Raw genomic sequence first — 17,700 nt, forward strand, 5'->3', positions numbered from 1 at the left:
TAAAAGTCTCAAGGAATATACTTATTTCAACAAAGTGTACCTAATATACACACAAGGATAAATATTTGACTTTCCATGAGCAACATTAGACTTGTCGGTTGAGTATTTCTTCTCCATGCTTTTGGCCACCCACATAATCTTCAAAATCAAAGCGTTCGAGATGCTGACGCCATCGGTGTTTCCGAAATTGATTAATCAGAATCGTCGTATTCGATGTTATTCAGTTTGATGCTATGAATCAAGTTGATACATCTTATTAGCCCACCTTCTTGATTGAGGGGGTATGCTACGGCCGGACTAATAAAACCATCGATAGAAGCTGACATGCTCCTTTCAATTGCTCCTCCGACAACTTTTGAACAAACTCAGCGTTGTAATTCACAAGCACAGTCATATAAAAATGGAATAGATCCACGTACTTCTGGCAGACCCAGTGTTAGCCGATTTCACAATGAGAAAGTCATTCGAGCTAGGACGTATTCAAGCTCTCCAGAGAGAGATCAGAGAGCGAAATTTGATAAACAGAGAATTCAAAGTGACGTTTGAGGGAGTAATAAGACAAGCTCAATATACCATTTCCGTCAGAACTTACCCCATATTTTTATATTTTTGTTCGAAAGTCGATTATTTTTAATGATTATTGACGCTTTTAGAACTAATTTATATGAACTCCTTATTTTATTATAATTTTTCAAAAACTAGGATATTCACCACTTTTTTATGTGGAAACTGTCGTGCGGCACAGTTGTTTCAACCCTGTGGGTATACAACGTGGAGATTTTTCCACAAATTTCAGTCTCACCCCTGCGTTGAGTATTTGTAGACATAATGAAATGTCAGTGTCAAATCGGACACACGGCAGAAACAGAGAAATCCATGTTCTGGATCAACTCAGGTGACGAAGATCATGGATCCATATCACTAGTTTTCTCTTTTATTCTTCCGCTATGCTTATGCTAAGCAAATAGTGACGTCACTATTCGCTCTGCATGAGCAAAGTGAATGAATAAATGAGAGAAATAGTGACACGCATCTATTATCTTCGACACCTGAATGAATCCAGAACATTGCGGAGAAATATGTCGCAAGCTCAGAAGCATTTGTGGTCAAACAGTCGCCGGAACTATATGGCAGCTTCCCCGTTTATTTAGGAGCCATGAACGCTTCCCCGTTTAATTTACTTCTCTCATAGGCCGCCCTAAGAAATGTCATTTTCATAGTTCTGTCAATCTGATGGTCCTTCGCCACCACGAAATTTTTCACGACCACAACAAATATTCTCTTCATCTCCCCGCTCGCAGCCGCTGCGGTGCTCCATGAAAAAAGGGTTCTGCGTCCTTCTGGCCCGTGACTGGCAACAAAATTGTGGAAGGGACGAAGATTTCTCCTCGTGACATTATGTTCTGGACACTAGATACACATGGAAACCAAATGATGGATGTGCCACTCGAGGTCCTCTTAGTCTTCCGGATTTCCGGTTGGGATAAAACAGCTTCAAAAACGCGATGAAATCCTCATCGCCAACCTCCGGTCGACCATAAAACCGGAAGAGAGCAGGACTCTTTTTATATCCAAAAAGCATCACAGCAGCCCCAGGCGATGGAGATGGTGGTTGTGAAAAGTTTCGTCGTGATTTTTTTCTTCCATCATCAAACCAAAACGGCATCTAAAAAATATTGACAAATTGGTAACTACATAGGATCAGCTTCTCATTTTATTTCCTCTTGGTGAAGCTGCTGCTTATGATCAGATTATGACATAAAAAAAAACAAATTTTGAGCAAATGGAACAGCAATGATAACGGATGAAAACATAAATAAAAGTAGATCATTGCACGCCTGACATAACCTCGAAACTCCATATAAAAAATATCAACATTTCCCGCAGTGAATGTCAACTCTATATAAACAAATATAAACAATTCCAGAAGGAACATCAAGAACAGGACAGTCAATTGAGGTTAATGGAAGAGGGACAGAGATGGAGAATATTCCGTGAGCGCTTCTATCTGTCATGATTGATCCGAACCAGCTGATCAAATATTCACCACGATGTGGAGAAAAAATCATAGGGAAAAAAGGGGTCGCATAAAAATCGGAGAGAAATATATTGTAGGCGACCGAGGGGTGAACTAACGTGTCGCCAGTTTTTCATTGTTTTCCAATAGTTAGAGGCTTCAAAACATATTGGTTCCTTAGGAAAGTTTGTTCATTAAATTGACAGAAAGCATATAAGCCAATAAAAAAAATCACGGAAATGGTCTATTCTTCGCAAGAAGCATGTTTCAAGATTTGCTTGAAAATAAAAAGGGATTCACTTCGCAGCACCCAGGTATTATCTCTCTTCCCCACCAATGTTGTCACAAACAACCTACCCAATGGGGGTAGTTTGGCCCAATAAGCCAAATTTGGGTAAAATGCAATATTCTCAAGCTTGGGTTGAATGAACTCAATTTAGCGTTGAATCAAACCAAATTTAAGTAAATTTTGCTTATGGCTTTAAAGGCAAAGCAGGCCATAGGCAACCGTATATCAATACACAGTGATCTTCGTAGCCAGGATGTCCCAGGCGATAAGTGAATATCGCCCACTGCCATTCGTGAATGTGAAAATATCAAAAATAGGGTATTTTATGTATTTTGGACAGAGCGTTACGCGTATATAATTTGGCCACCTCCATTTGATTTTGCCGTAAATGGCCAAATTATATACGCGTAACGGTCTGTCCAAAATACTTTGACCACCCTATAGACCATTGCTTTGTTTAATGTTTGTTATGGTTTGATTATCAATTTTGGATATCGTCAAATCAGCCAATAATGTGCCAAAATGTTGAAGCACATTCAATATTACAATGGTTTTGGATGCAAAGAGCAAACATTTAAAAGCATCCTGCAAGCCTCCAACTGATTGCATAGTTATTTTATTGCGTCGCTTCTTCGATTACGGATCATAAACATTAAACAAAACTTCGCATTATGATTACACTCTCGATTCAATTTACCCGAAAATGGGTAAACACATCAAGATGTTGACTACGCTAGAAGTCGTCCCTTGCCATGGGCCTGAGGCAAAGTACCTAATGGAGGCCTTGGAAATTTATCCAAATTTGGGTTTTGGGCTCAACTACGGTTTTGCGTTGAAACAACTCAAATTTGAGTAGATCTGCGTTGTCGTGTAAAAAAGGGTAAAAAATAAAAACAAGCATTTGAGTAAATGAGAACCAAGAACGAACTTTTAAACACAGACAAACAGACGTAACACTCTCATCATTGTCCATCGACCACCTTTTTAACGGTCGATTTGAAAATATGGTAGGTGGCCAATCCACCACTCGCAGCGCTCACATCGTTTTTGTTCGTGTTTGACGTTTATACACTACCGCCATCTGTTGGCCCGTCGGCTAAACACACCGATTTCAGCATTGGGCGTACATTTCATCGTGACTATGATTTTGATCGAGATTTGTTCTAAGTATTACGTCTGTTTGTCTGTGTTTTAAATTTACTATTGCGAATATTTTGTAACATTTTACTTTTGTCGAGAAAGTTGCGCGCCGGCCAGTTACGCGTCAGGGTTACGTGCTGCCCAGATCCATTATGTGTGGTCAACAAAAACGAGGACAAATGTCAAAAGTGATCTACCAGTTGACCGTTGTGAAATGTTTATTCATGCTGCAAGGTACGGGTATACATTTTGGTCCGTTCAAATATCAATAGGGTTCTAAAACCCTGTCCTGTCCCTGCACTAAAATTGCCATACGCTTAAGTTTAGGCAAAAAGCACATGTTTACTCAATTTTTAATTTTTTTTTTTCTATCTTTTTTAACGAGATTTTTAGCCCTGGGCTAGTTCATCTCGGGACCAACGGCTTTACTTCCCTTCCGAAGGAAGACGTCACTGAAAAAATTTTTAGTGACTATCTCGTTGATGGGATTCGATCCCAGGTCCTCGGCGTGAGAGGCGTGTGTTCTAATCACTACACCAAGTCCGTCCCCTTTTTTTAATGTTTTTTGTTGGTTTGAGTCCAAAAAACATTTTTTTATGTTTTTAAGATTTTGTCACACCCCTTGGCTTAAACTCAAATTTTGGGTATAATTTGTTTTCCGTGTCCCTTCCTAAATGTCAGATAGGAACAACTCCACTGTTAAAACTAAAACCCATGTGGTGTTTTTGTCGACTAAGCGAACGTCAAACATGATCAAAAGTGTCAAGGTTCATTTATAGATCCAATTTTTAAATTCAAGTTTAAACATGATATAGCCATTATTTGAGCGGGGAAAACTGCTAAAGTAGTTGCAGTAACAAGCTTTTTCGTGTTATTGAATAAAACAAGATTTCATTAAACAATTTAGGACCCAATTGACTGTAATACAACAGTTGCGACATTTTTTCTTAATTTTTCTGTGGAACTATTAGTTGTGCACCAGGTAGTTGCGCGCAGTGTTGTGTGAATTGAATGCTACCGTTAAGCGCAGATTTGCTGTTAGCAGGGAAAATAAGCGCGCTGTCCATGATAAGAGATTCACCCTTGCGCATAACTGATTGACAGTCACAGAAAAGAAAGAAACTAAAACATGTCTCAAGAAGCGCAATACCAGAGTCTATGAATGGAGAGTTGCGCGAAGAGTGAAACGAAATCTACCTATCGAACTATCAAACCGTCTACCTATCGAGCAGAGCAGCAAAACAGATAGGGGCTATTTTCGAAGACGAAGAAAAACAACCATTCAAAGAAGTCTCTTCGCGCAACTCTCCATTCATAGACTCTGCGCAATACCACGCATTAAAAAGTACTATGCATATGATTTTTGGCTGAGTGTATGGAAAATGCAATTTTGTTTCGTAACGCCACGCGTGGCAGGAGAGGGTTTAAGTCCGCTCCGACGATAACACCAACACCGGCGGATGACGTTTCTTCATTCAGTAAAATGTTTACGTATACCTCTGATTCTGTTAATTTTGGATATTCAAAATTTATAATTTAAAATTTAGTGTGGAAAAACCAGAAAAAGTTGTCCTGTATAAGTGCTGTCGTTTAGATGTGAATATTCGTTTGTTGTATGAAAAAGGAAAATGCACCGGAGCCAGCAAAACCTGAGTAAGATTGATCGAAGTCAGTGCATAATTTTCTGATGACTAATTCATTTTGTAAACATTGAACTGCAGATTATTACGGTGCAACGCAAATCAAAGAATTTGGACTGTTCCTGGAGGATTACGACGTTAGATTGCAGCGGCTCTCATCGACAAGCGGTGGCGATGATCCTCCAGTTCCCACGGTTTCAATCCAGCTGGATTCATCGAAGGAAAATCTGGGAAGCATCCAGCTGATCGACACCGACAATAAAATCCTGAACAAAATCCTCTACTCGTTCAGTGCCCTGTGCCATGAAGTGGACCGACTGAGGGAAGAATTCGAGCTCATCGTCCGGGAGTTTCTGTGCTTCGATGAAGCGCTGGACGACAATACGGAACAGCTGCGGGAGGACAGCACGATTGCCGTGGACCGATCCTCGCTGCTGGCCATTAGTGGCAAAATTGAACTGCTGGCCAGGATTAAGTGCTACTTTGAACGGATCGTGGAGGTGGCCGTGGTCATTGTGCTTCAGCTGGGGGCGCTGTTTGACCCGTCGAATAAGCTTGGACACTTCAATCACTCCAATTGGGAGATGGACGTAAGTTGAACGGGACTAATATGTACAATAGTCTGAATTGGACAATTTTGTAGGTAAAAGTCTGTTTTTGCTGTTCTGGTTGATTTTAAAAGCACGATGTTTTCAGAGAGCTGTTCGTAATTAAGTTTTACATATTCTTAGAAATAAGTATTAAAGGGTCCCTAGCCAACTGTTCCAGTTGGGAATACAGTCAACTGGTCCCAGTTGAGAAGTAACGCCAGAAAGAAAAAGAAGATGTTGTAGTCAATTTTCGCTGACTCGATATTCTGTATTTCGATATCGATTTAGAGAACCATAGTAAAAAATGGTTTTCATGACTTCCTCGATGGTCACTTGAACCGCAGTTGCACTGATCTTATGTTCTACAGCTCTATACCTCCAGAGCTCGATGGTCCCTTCAATATCGAGTCAGAGATAGTTGACTGTATATGAATTTTGAAACAAAATGTTTGTGTGAGGTCATTTGTGATTGCGCTCTTCAGCAAACTTGTACACGCAAAACAAAAAATGTGCGGCAAAAACTACCATTTTAGGGGGTTAAATTAAGCGCTCGCACCGGCAATTTTTAGCAGACCAGAAATGCGCTTGATTTTACCATGTCTGTTGTCGAAATCAGATTGTTGTAAATTATTTCTGTCAGATGTACCAGTAATGTGGTGGGATGTACCGTAAATATAGTAAATTGGTCTGAAATTGTCTATATGTTAACATAAAATACAACTTTAAATAATATTGAAATTGTTGCTTCTTGCTGAGATAGGTCAAATTAAAATTTACTGAGATGTTTTTCCTAAGGGCCGCTAGTCATACTAGAGATCTTTTGTCCATAAAATCTAAAAGAGATGAACCCAAATGTCCTATTATGATTTGAAGTAACCCATAGTTTAGTAGCTTTAAGTTAGACTGGAAATACAAAATTATACGGTTCAAATCCAGTGAGTGCTATGGATATTTCTCTGCCGTCATAAAGCTCGAAAAACAGCTCCCCATAAGACACCTCAACACATTTGGCTTGGTTTCACAAATATTTGAAATTGGAAATGTGTTAAACTTGCTACCCAATAATATAATGAGCCATTTTACGAAGCAGGTCAAATGACAGGAGACCTGCGATTTTTCAATCATCACCGTCAGTTTTCGCGATGATGATGGTTGATGACTGTACGCATTTCTAGCGTAGCTTTTCATCCAAGCAAAAACATAAATGGAGACAAATTATTAAAATATTTCTTATCACAAAAGTGCCTTTTTATGTGCAATATAGGTAACAAAGAGGTAGCTGATACAATAACTATGTGTAATGTTGCAGTAACGAACATTTTTGGATCTCTTTTCTGTCATTTTCTCCATGTCCCCGTTTGGTAAAATGAGGCTTTGTTAAAAATCACGCTGGATTTAATCCCAGGTCTCCTGTCAATTGACGCCGTTGCGGCGATCAGCTGTTCCGAAACGTCTCGTAAAATGGCTCATAGGTGAATGTTTTAAACCATTGAAGAATTCTCGCGTAACAATTCTAAAGGGCCAATGTTCAAATTGTAAACAAATCGGGTTTTGATATCATTCGATAGCATCTCCCAACACCCATAAACTATGCAAACAATGTCAACATAATCATAAAACTTACCGTTATAAACTCGGTTTTCAAAACGGCCAATAACCGCTTTTTTCCAAATCATTCATTGGTCCCCGCTCGAAAAGGCCAATGATTGGTTCTCGCTCCATCAAGAGGGCCTACAATCGATAAATTTCGCAAACTGTCATTGGCCTTAGCATGGTGAGAGGCCAATGACTCTCTCTTGCTCATTCATTGAAAACCGAAAACGCCTGGCCTAGGGCCAAGCGCGCTAGTAAAATTCTATTTTGGCCAATAAAAAAGGCCCTTAATTTGATGAAAATCGAAAATGGGCCAAGCATTTAAACTCATAATTTTTTCCACATTTTTGTCATTTTTCAGAATAAATTCGATTACTAGCGTGTAGTAATAGTAAATCGTCACTCAACTAGCAAGAAATCACATTGATTTATTTGAATACTGAAAAATAGGAATTGAAAATGAAATGTGGTGATTGGCGGGAAGAGCACACATGATAAAGACAAACCATCTTTGACTGCGTGTTAATTCCCATTATCAGTCATCGATCGATAGAACCGTTCGGTTGATTGCCGCCAGTGTAAGAGCACATTGAAGCCTCCTGTATTTTGCCTGTGTTGGTAGCAAAGCTCGAAGCTTTGAGCCAACCCTTTTCCAGTAGAGAAGCTAGGCAAAATACAGGACGCTTCGATGCTTACTGACTTTAAAATGGCTTGCTCAACTTTCACCACCTAATTAAATTTCAATCTTGTCGCTCCCTTGCGACGCCTATCCACCTATTCATTTCCATCATTTGCTTCTATTGACTCCCTTTAGCTTCGAGTCGCATGACCGCTAAAGCCATAAAACAATTAAAATTATAGTGATACATTTTTCGCATCGTTATGTTAAGTGGTAATTGAGATTTCCTTCTTCAAATGGATAAGGATTCATTTTGGCCTTAAGGATGCTTCATACGTGCCAAGATTTCAAACTAGGATTCAAAATAAGGATAGTTTTTCAGTTTATATTAACAGTTTTCTTATGTGTAAGCAATACTGTTGGAAAAGTCAGTACTAAACAATCCGCTGGTGCTGAGTTTATATGCAAAATTTGAGTATATGAATTGTGTTGTCTGCTTTAATGTGAACTATTGAACTCGATTTTAAAATCATACTGCATAACTAACGTAGTTTTTCAAACCGCTTATTTTCGGAAAACGTGCTTATTACAAGGTAAATAACCTACATTTAGGTATATTATTCTAAAAGAACAGAACGTGCTGATAATTCAAGAAACACTGTACTCAAAGCGTTAAGGCTAAGTAGCCCGTCATTCGTTTTGGCAACAATGATGACTTTTCAGCTTGCATTCAAAAGTGATGAAACTCAGCCTTGATAGTTTATATTGACTTGAAAAAGTATCACTGTACCCCCCAACATGCATAAATTATGCTGATACTTTTACAACTGTGTCAGTGCAAAACCAACTGATTTTTTTTTTATTCGAAATCGTGAAATGAATTAGCAACAATCATCAACGACGCGTACAAATTTCAATGACGGCCTACTTCGCCTTAAAAGCTATTAGAAATCATGGAACTTCTCCGAAAGAGGTTGCCAAACATTACGATATTAATATGTCTACTTCGATTAAAAGGAAGACGTTGATTGAAAAGTTCCAATATAAGAGAACTCACGGAAATCTCGAAAGGCCTTCACGGTACCTTGAATAAAAAAGTTTGACTCAAAATTGTATTCTTTATAAGAACCACCCTATCTAACTTATTTTCTAAGAAGATGCAAAAAACATTTGCTCACAACCTCTCTGAAGCCATCACACGTCTAAAATCAAAGGGGGTAAGAAAAAGATTTTTCCCACTAAATTATCAATTCGGACCATTCTGTTATGTTTAATTATAGGGCTGTATTAACAAAATCTTATTGCATTCTAGCTAATGTTCAATTACTTATCGGATTTGATGTATATGCCATTGCTGTTCGACTGCGTCCTCGGAAGTTCAATGTTCAAAACGTATTGGAAGTTTTACATGAAACAGATGCGAGCTCTGAAAATGAATCCACAGAAGCTGTCGAAACCCATCAAAATGGACCAAATCTACGATTTGAACAAAGCGATAGATGAAATTTCGGTGTGGCTTGATGAGAATGCCTATAAGGTAATTTTTTACCCAAAGCTTCGTTTACACATGCTTACAATCCTATTTATCTTTCATCCACAGCACATGTTGGAAGCCATGTTCAATGCCAAGCAGAAGTTGGTTCTCGAGTCGGCAAACGTTTTGTCGGATAAGTTTATGAAATATATCAGACAACGTTTAGTAGAGGTTGGCAGTTATAATGCCAATCTGTCTAGCATTGACGAGACTACCAACGTCGTTAAGCTCAATGCCATGATTAACTTGTATCATTACATATTCGTGAGCATTGACAACAAGGTGGTTAAAAGTTTGATGGATATCAATGATAAGGTAAGTCTTTAGAAAATGTACCTACAGTCACCGCCAGAATAAACTGCCCAGTTGCGTATAATCATCTAAATTGGCGAGAATCGTGTGTCAATACGGTAATTATTCCGTTAAAATGTGTGTACCTCATAGTTAACATCTAATGTTTGTGGTACAGAGCAAACAAGTTTTTATTTTTGAATACAATTTTGATTTTCGCAAAGAAGAAACAAATGTAACCGAAATAAAGTTCGACAAAAATTAAGTGCTCACTTTCGCTTAGCCTTATTTTATTCTTATATGTTCAATGTTTTTCGACATAAGGGTTTTTTTTTCTTCTTCTTCTTGGTATTACGTCCTCACTGGGACTAAGCTTTTTCAGCCTAGTGTTTAATGAGCACTTCCACAGTTATTAACTGAGAGCTTTCTTTTCCAAAGTCGCCATTTTCGCCTTCGTATATCGTGTGGCAGGTACGTGATACTCTATGCCTAGGGAAGCCAAGAAAATTTCCATTACGAAAAAAAATCCTGAATCGACCGGGAATCGAACACAGACACCTTCAGCATGGCTTTGTTTTGTAGCTGCTGACTTAAACCAACCGGCTAAGTAAGACCGGTATTGTTGAAATTTCATATGCCATTTTTTCAACATTAACTGTTGTGGAAGAACTTCCTAATTTCCAATTGAAGCATTATAATCTCATTTTTTATTTCCAAATATCTTAATTTTGGGGTACAACATTTATTTCTTTGTATATAATTTATATTTTCCCTAAAATGCTATTTAAAATTTTTGTTTCATATTTTTCTCTGGTTTTGACACCCGATTTTCTCCAATTTGCTTGTGGGTAGGTACTTTATTTTGACACTGACTGTAACTAATTCATATCCCTCGATCTCACAGTTTTGTGGCGTGCCGCTTATCGGGAAAGTGATGTGGATTCCGGACGACTTTTTCCGGAAATATGGCCACAAGTCGATTCGCGATTGCGATCGCAACGATTACCGCAAGGCACGTGAGGCTGCCCTTATCTACCGGAAGAAAAGCATGGTCAAGGAAATCCTCGTATATTGTATCCAGATAACGAGCTGGTTGGTTCGGACCACGGCTGCGTTCAAGACGACAAAATACGACACCACGTTGGACACTTTGCGGCAAAAGTGCGGCCTAATCTTCGAGGGTATTCACTACGCCCAGGAGATCAGCTTTCTGGTGCAATCGATAACGTCGCTGCATTTGCTGATGCACGAATCCATCAGCCAGCAAATGTTTCATGCGGTGGGAAAATTGCTAGAATATCTACAGGCCGTTCAGAACTTTTTCGATAGCAATCAGCAAGCCATCGCAGAAACGAACCAGTTCATCATTCAACATTTGCAGCATAAGATCTTCGTTATTGTGGCACATTCAAAGGTAAGAAATTTTGAAACATTATTGCTAAACTCAATACATTCAATTTAGGGAATCAGGTGTCAGATTCTGGAACTGTCAGATGGCTGGCTCCAGAAACATGTTCCTTCTACTTATTTTTCCAACGTATAGTCGAAACTTAAAGTTTGTGGGATCATCTGAATTAAATTCACATAAAAAAAAAATAAAACTTCAAATTACAGCTGAAAATATTATGATTTTGTGGTTAGAACTTTGCATAACTTTATCATTTTTCAAACAATTTTGAATGTTTCAGTATCATTCTCCTCAAATTCAATTTGTGAATAATTTGTAGAACGTCAAATTAGTCTAAAACTTAAACTAATATAAGTTAGAAGCAGTTAAATTTAGAAAGCCTGATTTGCTGCTGAACAATCGCTAAAGAATTTTCTCGCCGATTCCTTGCAGAAATTTTCTATAGCGACTTCCGTTTAAACCGAACTTTTTTTTTTAATTTTCTTTATTAGTATCATTCCAAACATTACATTCATTTTTTATATCTAGGTGTTCTGTGTTATTAGACAACACTATCATCCTAATTTGGTAAAACAAATTTAAGATTTTACTAACATCTTGTTAACAACATATTATATTTCATTAGCCGTAGCAGTTCAGATTTATTGCAGGTGAGTTGATTTCACCTGCTTATAAGAGAAAAAAACGTTTTGAATTTACTTAACCTAACTTAACCTAAATATATAACGCATTAATCGTGATAATAGAAGATTGTAACGATTTTTGCCTGAAATTATTAATTATTTTATTTGACATTTGTTCCAATGTTTCAACATTGGATATTCTATGTAACTCATTGGTACTATACCAGGGAGGAAGCTTCAGAATCATTTTCAAAATTTTATTTTGAATTCTTTGCTTCTCTCTTCCTGGTATTACAACAGCTAGTCTATATTGGTACAGCATACAACGTGGCTGGCCTGAAAATTTGTTTGAATATCAAAAGCTTGTTCTTAAGACAAAGTTTTGATTTTCATAAGCGGATAGCGACAATTCACATATTTGTTACATTTGGCTTGAATGCCTTCAGTGTGATTTTTGAAAGTTAAATTCTTATCTAGCATGAACCCTAGATACTTAACATCATCTGACCAATTTACTGAAACCCCTCTCATCGTGACAACATGTCTACTTGAAGGTTTCAAATAAAGAGCTTTTGGTTTATGTGGGAATATTATTAGTTGAGTTTTGGAAGCATTAGGAAAAATCTTCCATTTTTGCAAGTATGAAGAAAAAATATCCAAACTTTTTTGCAATCGACTACAGATGACACGCAGGCTTCGTCCTTTGGCGGCCTGTGTCAGCCGCAAACAAAGATTTTTGACATCCCTGAGGTAACACAGGTAAGTCAGATGTGAAAATATTGTATAATATTGGTCCCAAAATGCTGCCTTGAGGAACACCAGCTCTTACAGGAAGTCAAGTCTTTCAGATCTGGAGTTCTGATAATTAACCTGAAGTGTACGATTTGACAGATAACTTTGAATTATTCTAACAATGTATGTTGGAAAATTCAAGTTTTTTAATTTTACAATCAAACCTTCATGCCAAACACTGTCGAATGCTTTTTCTATGTCTAGAAGAGCAAGACCAGTAGAATAACCTTCAGATTTGTTGGAACGGATCAAATTTGTTACACGTAAAAGTTGATGAGTGGTCGAATGTCCATGGCGGAATCCGAACTGTTCATTGGCAAAAATTGAATTTTCGATGATGTGGGCCATCATTCTGTTCAAAATAACCTTTTCAAAAAGTTTGCTGATTGGACGATAGCTAGAAGCTTCTGCAGGATTTTTGTTTGGTTTTAAAATTGGAACAACCATAGTATTTTTCCATTAGTCAGGAACATATGCTAATTGAAACAAAGTATTATCCCAGATCATATTCCGTCGTCTGTCACCCGTAGTAAACGAGTTCGTGGGAAGTTATCAAGCCGGCTTCGTTGACGGCCGATCGACAACGGACCAGATCTTTACTGTACGGCAAATCCTCCAAAAATGTCGTGAATACCAGGTCCCAACGCATCATCTTTTCATCGATTTCAAGGCGGCATACGACAGTATCGACCGCGTAGAGCTATGGAAAATCATGGACGAGAACAGCTTTCCCGGGAAGCTCACGAGACTGATAAGAGCGACGATGGAAGGTGTGCAAAATTGTGTGAAGGTTTCAGGCGAACACTCCAGTTCGTTTGGATCCCACCGGGGACTACGACAAGGTGATGGACTTTCGTGCCTGTTGTTCAATATTGCGCTAGAAGGTGTTATACGGAGAGCCGGGCTTAACAGCCGGGGTACGATTTTTACGAGATCCAGTCAATTTGTTTGCTTCGCGGATGATATGGACATCGTCGGCCGAACATTTGAAAAGGTGGCAGACCTGTACACCCGCCTGAAACGCGAGGCAGCAAAAGTTGGACTGGTGGTGAATGCGGCCAAGACAAAATACATGCTAGCTGGTGGGGCCGAGCGCGACAGGGCTCGCCTAGGTAGCAGTGTTACGATAGACGGGGATACGTTCGAGGTGGTCGACGAGTTCGTCTACCTTGGATCCTTGCTGACGGCTGACAATAACGTTAGCCGTGAAATACGGAGGCGCATCATCAGTGGAAGTCGGGCCTACTATGGCCTCCAGAAGAAGCTGCGGTCAAAAAAGATTCACGCCCGCACCAAATGTACCATGTACAAAACGCTTATAAGGCCGGTAGTCCTCTACGGGCATGAAACGTGGACGATGCTCGAGGAGGACCTGCAAGCACTTGGAGTCTTCGAACGTCGGGTGCTTAGGACGATCTTCGGCGGTGTGCAGGAGAACGGTGTGTGGCGGCGAAGGATGTACCACGAGCTCGCCCAACTCTACGGCGAACCCAGTATCCAGAAGGTGGCCAAAGCTGGAAGGATACGATGGGCAGGGCATGTTGCAAGAATGCCGGACACCAACCCTGCAAAGATGGTATTCGCTTCGGATCCGGTTGGTACAAAGAGGCGTGGAGCGCAGCGAGCTAGGTGGGCGGATCAAGTGCGTATCGATTTGGCGAGCGTGGGGCAGAACCGAGGATGGAGAGATGCGGCCACGAACCGAGTATTGTGGCGTGAAATTGTTGATTCAGTTAAATGAATATGCTAATTGAAAACATTTGTTAAATATATCAACTAAAAATGATAAGCTACTTTCTGGAAGTTTCTTGATGAGGATGTAGAAAATTCTATCATCGCCTGGAGCTTTCATATTTTTGAATTTTATAATAATAGTTCACACTTCTTCCAACTTCGTCTCACAGGCATTTAAAATTGTGCGCACTTTCAAACTGCATAGCAAGTTTTTGAGCTTTTTCGCAATTAGTTAGTAATAATTTGTTTTCCTCTTTTAATGTCGGTATTGGCTTCTGAATTTTTTTTTTCAAAATTTTAGATAATTTCCAAAAGGGCTCACGGTGTCTGTTTCATGTAACTTTATAACAAAAAAAATCGGCATGTCTCAAATTTGGACCGATGAAAGACAAAACCTTCCTCTTTCATTTGCTGTTAAAATCAAAATACTCCTAATGCATTTTTTAAATTTTGTTGTTTGTAATATCATTTAACATGCACCGTGAATTAATAAATTTTGATGAGGTGAACTGCTGTAACGGATTTAGACAAAAATCTAGTGTCAATATCGTGTAGATTATATTCTAGACAACTCTACACCTAAAAATTTACATAAGTACGAGTTGCCTCTCCTTTGCTTCATGCATTGCTTTTACAACGAAGTATTTCAAACAACCTATTTTCAATTTTGGTTTGTAACTCAAGAGCAATATTCACCTTTCTGATATGGTTTAGAAACAAACGATCGAAAGACAAAAGGTCGAAAGGACAAAAAGTCGTAAAACAAAAGGTTGGAAGTGATTTGCATTAATGGGACATTTAATCATCTTTGAAATAAGATTTTTGACGTTTTATCTCCTCTTTATTCATCTTCGATCTGTTGCCCTTTCGATCTTATGTCATAGATTCCAAAATATTGACAAGTTCACTTGTCGATTTACGATTTTGCTAGCTTAATAACGAAATTATGTATGTTGTGTTCCAAACTTATAACAGCACCAACTCAAACGACTTTGATGATAGTCTTCCATCAAAAGACGTTTGAGTTGGAGCCATAATTGAATGGACCAATGCACGAGTTCATTATTTGACGTTTTAACGGAGCCGTGTTATTTATGTGACCATGGGCTCTACCCCATTTGGCATAATGCCATTTGGCATAATGTAGTTTGGCATAATGTAGTTTGGCATAACGCCAATTGGCATAATAACCATTTGGCATAACGGCCATTTGGCATAATTTGAAGAATACATTTCCACAAATTGTTTTTGGACTCGATAATTCCAATGTATGTTTCGTTGCGATCGCAATACCAATAACAGCCGCAAAGCAAAAGGTGGAGGCGTGTTAGTTGCGGTTAGATCTACATTCCAAGCTAGAGAGCTCGAGAATGAAGCTTGGAGGAGCTTAGAGCAGGTGTGGACGTCGATAAAGCTAGGTGATCGTACGTTATTTCTGTGCGCCTTGTACATTCCGCTTGATCGTGTACGCGATCGAGCCCTTGTCGAAACTCATTGTCAGTCAGTTCTTTCTGTTATTGAAATGGCTAATGCAACCGATGAACTCATCGTGATCGGCGACTTCAACCTACCTGGCATACATGCCAACGCCTCGTTTCTCCTGGATAATTACAGTTCGGCTACTCTCTCTAAAATCAACCACGTCACCAATCAAAATCAAAGCAGTTTAGACCTCTGCTTTGTGAGTGCTCAGGATACAGCCCCGTTTTTATGTGAAGCTCCTTCTACTCTAGTAAAAACAGCTCTTCATCATCCTCCTCTGCACTGCCCATAACTGCATATTTGTAACATTCGACAAAAGTAGGCATTGAGTAAATGGAACACCAAGTGTGCATTTTATGGCAGTATGGGAGGAAACTTAAATTTCTAAAAATTACCAGGAACTCAAAAGTGCTTATTTGAGGCTGATATTTTGTACAGAAAATAATTCTGATGGAAATGTCATTGCTATCACATTACGAGGCCAATTTGTAATCTCAATGTGACTGTTATGCGGTTATAATTCAAAATGTGACAAAACAACTTGGTATTTTTTTCGAATTTTCTAGATTGTTCTCAGTAAGTTCTCAGTAAGTTGATCGAAAGTATTTACCATTTGATGACTCTCCATGATATTAACTCCATTTTGTCAAAAATGTCGAATGTGACTGTTTTGCAGTTATGGGCAGTGTAGCTCTCCATCAAAACTACGCTGTTACATGACTTTAATATATCGCCCGCCGCAGTGTCATATGATTTTCGCAAAGCTGACCACCGTAACATCGCCAACTTGCTCTCCAGTTTCAATTGGGACGACATTCTCGGCAATTCTGATATCGATACAGCTGCACAGACTTTTTCTAACGTTTTGAATTACGTCATTGACCGACACGTCCCTAAAAAGTCGCATGATTCTCCATCTCGTTCCCCTTGGCAAACGAATGAACTGCGTCGTCTGAAATCGAGAAAAAGAGCAGCCCTTAGGAAGTACACGAAGCATCGAACAACATCTCTTCGTCGTAGCTATGTCCAAATCAATCACGAATATAAACGAGTGGCGAAGCGATGTTTTCTGCAGTATCAGCAAGGAATACAGAGAAAACTTAAAGCATGTCCTAAGCAATTTTGGAAATTCGTGAACGAACAACGTCGTGAAGCTGGCCTGCCTTCCTCCTTCTTCTTCTTCTTCTTCTTCTGGGTTTGCTGATGGGACCGGTGACTGTAGACCATATGCCCAGTGGGTTTTTCGTTGCTTTATGTTTTTGATGCCAGCGCAGTCGGGCACCAAGTACTTGGGCACAAACTCAAGCACTCGAGGAGTAGTTTGTTTACAAGTCCAATTTCACTTTTCTCAGAAAGTGCACCACGTCTCGAAAAGTATTCACGTTGTTTGATTTGAAAAGATCCACAAGTGTCCAATATTTGCCATCGAAGTCGTACTCCGAACGGGTTATAGCGTACTTGTTACAGTGTAGAATTACATGGTCTGCCGTGTCTTCTGTTAGGCAAACATCGCAATCCGGGTCATCTACGATTTTCATCTTGGCTAACCAGTTGTTTGCGAAGCTGTGTCCGGCCATCAGACGATTCAGGCTTCGCACCTCTTTATGGCTCAGCTGCTTATTTTTGTACCAAGGCTCATCGCTGTAATTCGGCTGTATAGAGAAAAAATGCTTTCCCTTCTCTTCTGCGTAGGTAGTGTACCAGTCGTTTGTACTACTTGTTCGTATCTGGTTGAAGATTTGGAGTGCATCGCTAACTAATATTCCGTTTTCTAGGATTTGATCCGATTGTATGCCGGCCCTTGCCAACTCATCTGCTACTTCGTTGCCTTTAATTGCTATGTGGCTTGGAATCCACTGGATGGTGACATTCATTGCTGTTGCTCGTTCGATTATCTCTTGGATCACAGTGTTCTTCCTTGCTTCCGTCAGCTGATATTCAACTAACT

At 39.3% G+C, this 17,700-nt stretch overlaps 1 protein-coding gene across 1 annotated transcript in view; it reads left to right on the forward strand.

The window, feature by feature from the left end:
* The first annotated feature begins 4,896 nt into the window (after positions 1-4,896).
* Positions 4,897-17,700, forward strand: part of LOC5577249 (WASH complex subunit 4) — a 42,782-nt gene continuing 29,978 nt past the window's right edge. The window contains exons 1-5 of the mRNA XM_021849203.1: positions 4,897-5,099; positions 5,168-5,676; positions 9,201-9,425; positions 9,489-9,737; positions 10,618-11,127. Coding sequence (XP_021704895.1) covers positions 5,075-5,099; positions 5,168-5,676; positions 9,201-9,425; positions 9,489-9,737; positions 10,618-11,127 — 1,518 coding nt within the window. The 5' untranslated portion in view covers positions 4,897-5,074. The remainder of the gene's footprint in view (positions 5,100-5,167; positions 5,677-9,200; positions 9,426-9,488; positions 9,738-10,617; positions 11,128-17,700) is intronic.

This window comes from Aedes aegypti, chromosome 1 (assembly GCF_002204515.2).
Source record: "Aedes aegypti strain LVP_AGWG chromosome 1, AaegL5.0 Primary Assembly, whole genome shotgun sequence".
Classification (NCBI taxonomy): domain Eukaryota; kingdom Metazoa; phylum Arthropoda; class Insecta; order Diptera; family Culicidae; genus Aedes; species Aedes aegypti.